Source organism: Alosa pseudoharengus, unplaced genomic scaffold (assembly GCF_046254945.1).
Source record: "Alosa pseudoharengus isolate Yale_2024_CS ecotype anadromous, Long Island Sound unplaced genomic scaffold, YU_APseudo_1.1 YU_APseudo_1.1_scf_4, whole genome shotgun sequence".
NCBI lineage: Eukaryota > Metazoa > Chordata > Actinopteri > Clupeiformes > Clupeidae > Alosa > Alosa pseudoharengus.
This window is the reverse complement of record NW_027468774.1, coordinates 7,949,633-7,958,577: the sequence shown is the minus strand read 5'-3', so window position 1 is coordinate 7,958,577 and position 8,945 is coordinate 7,949,633. Positions and strand designations below refer to the sequence as shown.

Sequence of the window (8,945 nt, the reverse complement as noted above, 5' to 3'; positions counted from 1 at the left end):
AAATACACACACACACACACACAGACTTTGTGATAATTGATGCCATCATTAGTGTGAGCCCTGCACAAACACACATACATGAAAACACAAAAACAAACACATACATTTCACTGAAAACTAAACTAAGCTGCTTTTCTCTGCCTGTCTCTCTCTTTCCCTCATAGTATGGCAACTCTGGAGGACCTCTTGTTAACCTGGTAAGGCCACATCCCATCTTACCTGTTTACAGTTACTTTGCATTGCATCCTCCTTCTCATTTCACAAATGAGCACTGCTTCTCAAAGAAGAATTCTTTGGTTTGTACCTTTACAGTAAAGTAGTCCCAAGGGGTTCATTTTAGGCCACTTTTCAATTTAGGCAGTGCAAGACAATGCAAGGCAAGGCAAGTTTATTATGTAGCACATTTCATACACAGGGGTAATTCAACGTGCTTTACACAAAGAAAAGCAAATAATAATAGTAAACAAAAGCATAAAAGGGTGAAAAATAGTTTAAAAAGTACAGTATATGAAAACATAATTAAAAGACATAAAAGACACAAAGAAGAGTGAATAACAACTTGTTATTACTGGAACACAACCAACAGCTTAACCGTATGCTTCACACAACCAGTTATACTGTTGCACTAAATTTAGCTAGAGACCAGCCAAACCAAACAAAGCCTGGAAAAGAATAGATAGTGCAATCTGTCCCGAGGAAAAGTCACTTACTTACAGCTGCTACAAAGAATGTTAGCATGAAACAATTTAAGGAACCTTTCATCTACGGGGTCCTGTTGACGTTCTCTGTGCAAAGAGTTTTTTCTTTCCAACAATCCTGCCATGAAGTGTCTATAAAGCCTCTCTCCGAGCTCCTCAGCTCATCAGACCTGCCACAGAGGCACGAGCTGGAACCTGTAAGAGTTCCTCCGATGGCACAAACGAGGAAGCCTTCGTTACAACATCGTGCAGGAATACGCGCTCGTAAATACTTGGAGCTGTGCGCGACAGCGGCGGGGGATGCTGGACGGACGCGTAGCAGTTGCGTAACACCTAGTTACGGCGGCGAAGAGAGGAGATGAGGACGCGTAGCAGTTGCGTAACACCTAGTTACGGCGGCGAAGAGAGGAGATGAGGAGGGGGCCACACATGGCCAACAGTTGTTTACATGTTTGACAACAACTGGAGAGATCGGTTTTATGGGCTCTATTGAAAACACGTGTTGCTTGTAAAACACCATTACATCAGGTTCTGTCCCAGCGCCAGGCAGAGGGCCCATTATCTCATTAGAACATTAGAACATCTGTGTGTGCACAGCACTCTCCGTCCAGAAACGTACAGGGGACTTTTAGAGAGAGAGAGAGAGAGAGAGAGAGAGAGAGAGAGAAAGAGAGTGACTGAGTGAAAAACAGGTATCTGTTCTGACCTGTTTGCCTGCTCTCTGCAGAATGATGAGGTCTTCATGAATGTGTGTGTGTGTGTGTGTGTGTGTGTGTGTGTATGTGTGTGTTTGTAATATGAGGCATCTGTTCTGTTCTTACATGTTTGCTTACTCCACGTTGCCCTGCAGGACGGTGAGGTGATTGGCATCAACACTCTGAAGGTGACCGCTGGCATCTCATTCGCTATCCCCTCAGACAAGATCCGCCAATTCCTGGCAGAATCTCACGACCGCCAGTCAAAAGGTGCCAACTATTCACATTGTTCTTTCTGTGTGTGTGTGTGTGGGGGGGGGGGGGGGGTGTGTGTGTGTAGGAATGGAACGGTTGGAATTTCACGACGGCCATCGCATTGATCATCATATCACATCACACGAAAGAGCTTTTTTCAGCTTTAAAACGATGTTAGCCGCTAGTTGCTGTGGTAAAGAAAAGTAACTTTAATTTAATCATATTATTCTACATACAGTTCTGCGCCCATCTCCCAACCTATTAATCTCAGTGGAATACTTCACAAACTCTTCACTCAACACATGACAAACCATATATCAGAACATTCCCTGTACAGTTAGCCGTTCCAGAGTAATCCGGTTCTGAATTTGAAGCACATTTCTACATGCATGTCTCCAACTTTGAGCTTTAAGTTTTACAATGTGTTTATAAATTGTTCAATGCATGATTTCAGATTTCAATGCATGAACAGGCCAAATACAAAATAAATGTTACAAATATCGCCTACATATCTGTAAATATTAAAATCAGAGGATATACAGCTGACTAAGAGTTTGTCAAAGTAGCCTTAATGCAAAGCATGCATGTAGGCTATTTGAGTTTCTTAAAGCTGAGCTGTGCTTAAATTCTTTAATGCACTATTTCGTAACAGGCCAAATAGAAAATAAATGTTAAATATAGCCTAGATATCTGTAAATACTAAAATCAGATGACTTATAGTTCTATGTAATATATCATGTTTCATACAGTGATGCAGGTCTACTGCTGTGAATAGGCTAAATACAACTTTGAATACTACAACTAAATACAACATTTTTATGTAGCTACTGTTTAGTTAACTTTGGCCTTTGTGCCCCTCTCCAAATATGCCCAACTGAAGGCCAAGTGGCCTTGCCCCTAAAATGATGAAACCCACATATGGAACAGAGATATGAACATAGGGTTAGCCCACTGGATCAAAGGGCTTGTAATCTTCATTTATGTTCTTTGTATTCATCCCCTTGGTGCGTCTAACATAAAGCAATGTTGTTTTCATTCAGGAAAAACTGTCAACAAGAAGAAGTACATTGGCGTGAGAATGATGACACTCACTCCATCGTAAGTAACATAGTGTCCCACCACCACCACCACGGCGGTCATGCAACCTGATAATCTCCCTAATCTGGCCTCAATCCACTGATAGTTCTTGAGGGTCCATCAAATCAAAGTTGTTTTGGCCTCTTCATTTCCTCAACGATCTGTCTGTACATATTCTTGGGACTCCTTATGTCACTTTGTTGAAGGCCATTGCAATCCATCCCTTACTTTCCCCTCCATCCCTGGTCAATCACACCAGACCGAAAGAGTCAAATTCGCCATAATCAAATGTGTCAAAATCAGTCCAACGCCATTATGACCGTAGTCAGGTTTGGCGGAACAGAGAGATGTTAAAACCTAGGGGGGAAACCCCTGCTCTGATGTCACAAGGGACCTTGTCCTGACCTTGACCTTGTCTGTTTCCAGGCTGGCCAAGGAGCTCAAGGAGAGGCAGGTGGACTTCCCTGATGTCACATCAGGGGCTTATGTCATCGAGGTCATCGCCAAGACACCGGCAGAAGTGTAAGTAGTGTAACGCACGCTAACATTTGACACAGCATACTATGCTGTTCACTATTCACACATATGTAGGTGTGTGTGTGTGTGTGCGTGTGTGTGTGTGTGTGTGTGTGTGTGTGTGTGTGTGTGAGTGTCAATATAGATTTACTGCATATACTACACCACACCCAAAATATAATATCATCACATATTCAAAACACATGTACTCTTTCTAATTTTCTTTTACTGAGAAAATGGCCTCAGGCACGAGGAACCTGTAGACACACACACACACACACACACACTGTTTAGCATTTAGCATCCCCAACGTGTAGATGATCAAGTTTTGGATTCTAAACTGGCCAGTCAGGAGAGCTTGTCTCCTTTTCCTTTTCCTAGGCATGTGGCTGCCATCACAGACCACACACACCTCATTTGGCACACACACTCTTCCTCACACACCTCATTTGTCACACACACTCTTCTCCAACATGCTACTCGTTACCCAAATGAACGCTAGCAGCAAACTGCTCTGCTCTGCTCTCCGTGAGGGGAACGTTCCCTCCAGATGACCCCTATGAGGATGCTGGTATTTGTAAAAACACTCTCCGTCAGGGTAAACTTCCCTCCGGATGAACCCTATGAGGATGACCCCTATGAGGATGACCCCTATGATGATGCTGCTATTTGTGAAATCTCTCTAATTGGCCCTCTGGAGCCGCAGGCGCCCTGATTATTCAGCGCTGACCTCTCGACTCCTCCGCTTGCCCGCTGGCGAGCCCAACATGCGCCCAGTCCTCTCCCGGCCTCTGGACCGCGTCGCCGAGCGGCCCATCCACTGGCCAGATTATCCGGCCGGGTCCAAAAAATGTGCCGCTGGCAGCATGGCCACGAAACCCCATAGCGCTGCAGAGCCGGCAGTCTGCGCTGTTATGGAGGGAGAGAGCGGCACGTGGTTTGGGCTGTCACCAGAGTGGGAAGACACACACACACACACACACACACACACACACACACACACAGAGAGAGGTTTGGGCTGTCACCAGCGTGGGAAGCAGGCAGAGTCCACTTGTAAACCCACAGAGGGTTCGTCCGACGGGGGGGGGGTGCCAACCACAGACGGAGGAATCTCTCCTCTGCTGAAGACACGCACACACACACACACACACACACAAATGGAGAAGGAAGGGAAATGGAGGAAGTCATATTCACTGGCGGCTCCCACTTTCACACATCTGTCCCATACATGGTACTCTCACCAGAGGCAATTATCTAACCACCACTCTGAGGTGGCGTGTGTGTGTGTGTGTGTGTACAGCCTACATTGTGGGTGGCGTCTCCCAGAGTGTATAATCACACACTATTGCGTGGGAACTGCACTCCATAGCCTGTTTATAACACAACCGCTAAGCGGCTTCGCCACTCTGTCCAGCACTGATCAGATGTGTGCACCAACTAGTGATCAGAGGACATCCTAAAACAGGGGTCTCAAACTCAAATGAGCTGGGGGCCACTTCTGCCAATTGCATCTGATTGGAGGGCCACGTCAGCGTTAAAGAATAATACAAAAAACAACGGCTATTTCCTAAAATGCAATGTTTTTTTCAAATACTGTATTTTCAAACACAAAACAAACAGAAAGTGCAAGTCTTTTTATCTATTTTTAGACACCTGTGCTAGCAACCTTAGCTTATAAAGAAAATAATGATAAAATAAATATTAATACAAATTATAAAAACAAACAAAAAAGAATAAAAAGAGGTCTATGTGTGTGTTTCACACCAAATAAAAATATTTTCCTCTCATAGCTTTTTTAAACCTGGCAAACTAGGCGTCAGGTTTAACAAAGCAACACCATTGGATTTTTATATCAACATTTCAAAAGGCCATGGCTTGAACGTGGTCAGAGATAAAGTCCTACTGTAAATGTACAAATCTTTGAGTATAAACAAAAGTTTATGAAGGGGGTTAATTTACCTATCTAATTTGCCACTGGATGGCAAGCACCTCAAATTATGCACCTTTCAGTAAATACTGGATGAACATATTTGAGCAGGTTTACTTTCTTTTTTGTCATATTATCCACATAACAAATTAACAGGAAAACACCTAAGATGTATACCCACAATAGTAAACTATTACTAGCCTATAACCACAGGGCCTACAATAAAGTATCCTGGTCAAATCAGTTCCTATCGCGGGTGACTTTGTAGTTCTTCAGAGCCCTATTTCTACTAGCCTTGCTGTCTGTACCACGTCCATTACAGACACTATCATCACGATTACCACTGCAACCTTCAAGCTATGTTGGGCAGAGGGTCGAAATAAGCATGGTATGCTTAGTGGACACCGTCGTATACACGCAAAGACGCACCTCTATTCACAGACGCACCGTGACTATCACTGTCAATAGACAATCTATCATAATCTCCAGAATCAGAATAGGCTAGGTGAATAACATATAGCCTACCCAAGACTTCATTACACGTGAACGTTTTTCAACATTTGGTGTAGGCCTATTTCTGCTTCAATTTGTGCAAAACTATGGCCTGCATCGCTTCCGCGTCATTACAAATGCACATCTTCGTGTTTTCCTGAAAACTTTATGCAGCGATTTGGGGTTTGAATCAAGCTCTGGATGTCTAGCAAATAGTGGAGAAGAGTACAAGTGGGATTTGTCACCGTACTTGGATCTATCGTCTATTTTTTTGACTAAGGAAAACAGTGACAAAGGCTTTAAAACGAAATTAAAACTGTATTTGTTCATACAAAGTACATCATTATTTTACTTCTTGGATGTACTTTACTTTTTTGATCTGCTCTATTCATTTGTGTTTTTCTTTTTATCTTTTTCGCCCTCTGTATATGGTAAAAGGCAGTAATGGGACCAACGTATAACCTTTATGAGTGACAAGCCTTCAATTCCTCTTTTGTGTTTGTTTTTGTTTTGTTTTGTGTGTAAGTCTTGTGTTTTTGTCCTGTTGTGTGTGTATGATTTGTAAAAAGAGAAAAAAGAAAGAATGTAAGAAAGAATATATGATTTGTTTGACCACAGGAAGAACAGTGTTCCTGTAAAGGAAAAAACTGATGTGTTGTCAATAAACCAATCAACCAATCAATTAATCAGTATCGTTGTTTGTTGCAATTAAAAATATCCTCAAGGGCCGATTACATTATTATTTTGACATATGTCACGGGCCGGGAGTTTGAGACCCCTGTCCTAAAGAGACCGGCCCATTAGAGGCCAGCACGTGGGGTCTTAACCTAGTCTTCTCCTAAGGAGACCAGCCCATTAGAGGCCAGCACGTGGGGTCTTAACCCAGTCTTGTCCTAAAGAGACCGGCCCATTAGAGGCCAGCACGTGGAGTCTTAACCCAGACCGGCCCATTAGAGGCCAGCACGTGGGGTCTTAATCCAGTCTTGTCCTAAAGAGACCGGCCCATTAGAGGCCAGCACGTGGAGTCTTAATCCAGACCGGCCCATTAGAGACCAGCACGTGGGGTCTTAACCCAGACCGGCCCATTAGAGTCTTCTCCTAAAGAGACCAGCCCATTAGAGGCCAGCACGTGGGGTCTTAACCTAGACCGGCCCATTAGAGGCCAGCATGTAGAGTCTCATCTCCTTGTCCACACACACGATTGCCACCTGTCTCTCCACACACCTGAGTCTTACCTGCATGTCTCTCCACACACCTGAGTCTTACCACACACCTGAGTCTTACCTGCCTACCTGTCCACACACCTGAGTCTTACCACACACCTGAGTCTTACCACACACCTGAGTCTTACCTGCCTGTTCACACACACGATTGTCACCTATATGTCCACACACCTTTGTTCACACACGTGGGATGTACCTGTGTATCTACACACATGAGTCTTGCCTGTGTGTTCACACACGTGGGATGTACCTGTGTATCTACAGTACACACACCTGAGTCTTGCCTGTGTGTCCACTCCCACTCACCTGTGGCCTCCTTTGTGTCCCCCAGAGGTGGCCTGAAGGAGAGCGACGTCATCATCTCCATCAACGGTCAGCGCGTGTCCTCGGCCAACGACGTCAGTGCGGCCATCAGGCGGGACGACTCCCTGAAGATGGTGGTGCGCCGTGGCAACGAGGACGTCATGGTTACCGTCAAGCCAGAGGAGGTTGACCCTTGACCCCACCACCCCTCCAACACGCCAACCAATGAGCTGGATCTCAGTGCTCAGCGCCCGCGCTCACGGACCTTGACAGAGGGTTTTCGACTGGAGACACACACCTTCCTTAGAACGTGCATCTCTTAGAACGTGGAACATTTAGAACGTGGATTCCACCCCACATCGCCCAGTCACCCGTCCGCTGCCCCTTGTATTGCTGTAGTTCACTGTTTCTCTGCTGCCAAACTTCTCTGCATCGACTAGTTACTCTGTACAGCTGTCAGCCAGAACTCTCTGTGAGCTGCGTACATTTCACATTCGTTTTATTACTTTCATCACTCATCCATACAGTCTGTCTGTCTATCACACATAGAGACACGGCATGAGGGGTGGAAAGACTTCGTGCTTTAACTTTTGTGTGTGTGTGTGTGCAATGCATGCGTGTGCGTGCGTGCATGCGTGCGTGTGTGTATGTGCATTATATGTGTGTGTGTGTGTGTGTGTGTGTGTGTGTGTGTCTGTGCGAAATGTAAGTGAAAACATTTGTCTCTCAGTTTCTTGATTCTATGAGTGTATGTCATTTTTTTTCTGATGTGAACTCTTTGGATGTTTATGTTTTTGTTTTCACTTATTGACGACAATTTCAGTAAGGGATTAAAGAGATGTTTTCAAATGTTTTTAAACCAAGTGTGCCGTGTGGACTTCCAGACTTTATGACTCAAGATGTTTTTATGCCTCCTTCCAATTAAGACTCTCACAATCCCACAGGGGCTTTCTCTCACAGGAAATGAGGTCATGACCAACCAGTGCCAGTGTTTCAGCACAGGTCACTTCCTGATGTAGGAGTATGTCTAACGAGGATGGTAATGAGTCCCCATGTGTGGCGGTGGAGGCTTAGGGCCAGGTGGCGGAGACTCAAACAATGAGAGAACAATGAAACACACCCAGGCCTGACCCGAACTGAACCGCTGCGGTCCGACCCAACAAGACGTCGCCCCACGCCTGGTCCGAAGGCGGCCGTAAAAACGTAAGCACAGGCTGCGTTGTCGTGGCCGACTCGAACGTGAGGCGAACGCATTTGTTTCAAACGTTAGGAAGAGAGTCCCAGGGGGCCAGTGTAACTGCAGACGTGTGGGAGGATCAATGTGGAGGACAGATGAGGGCACTTGCGTGCAGAAACCACAGCCAATCGATCAAGGCCAGTGTTGACGTTTCTGGTATCAATGTCCTAATGCCTTAACCACTCAATACGCAAGACTGAGGAATGCTTATAGACTGTAGAGTGAACACACCCATGTCCACAAAGCTCTAGATAATGTTATATACTAGACTGAACCCACACAGGTCCAAAGCTCTAGATAATGTTATATACTAAAGTGAACACACGCAGGTCCAAAGCACTAGATAATGTTATATACTGCAGAGAGAACACACACAGGTCCAAAGCACTAGATAATGTTATATACTGCAGAGAGAGAACACACACAGGTCCAAAGCACTAGATAATGTTATATACTGCAGAGTGAACACACGCAAGTCCACAAAGCACTAGATAATGTTATATACTGCAGAGAGAGAACACA

At 44.9% G+C, this 8,945-nt stretch overlaps 1 protein-coding gene across 1 annotated transcript in view; it reads left to right on the top strand.

Annotated features, from left to right (window-relative positions):
* Nucleotides 1-8,049, top strand: part of htra1b (HtrA serine peptidase 1b) — a 43,784-nt gene extending 35,735 nt beyond the window's left edge. Inside the window, exons 5-9 of the mRNA XM_076267182.1 lie at nt 165-197; nt 1,549-1,663; nt 2,689-2,746; nt 3,152-3,247; nt 7,215-8,049. Coding sequence (XP_076123297.1) covers nt 165-197; nt 1,549-1,663; nt 2,689-2,746; nt 3,152-3,247; nt 7,215-7,383 — 471 coding nt within the window. The 3' untranslated portion in view covers nt 7,384-8,049. The remainder of the gene's footprint in view (nt 1-164; nt 198-1,548; nt 1,664-2,688; nt 2,747-3,151; nt 3,248-7,214) is intronic.
* The last annotated feature ends 896 nt before the right edge of the window (nt 8,050-8,945 follow it).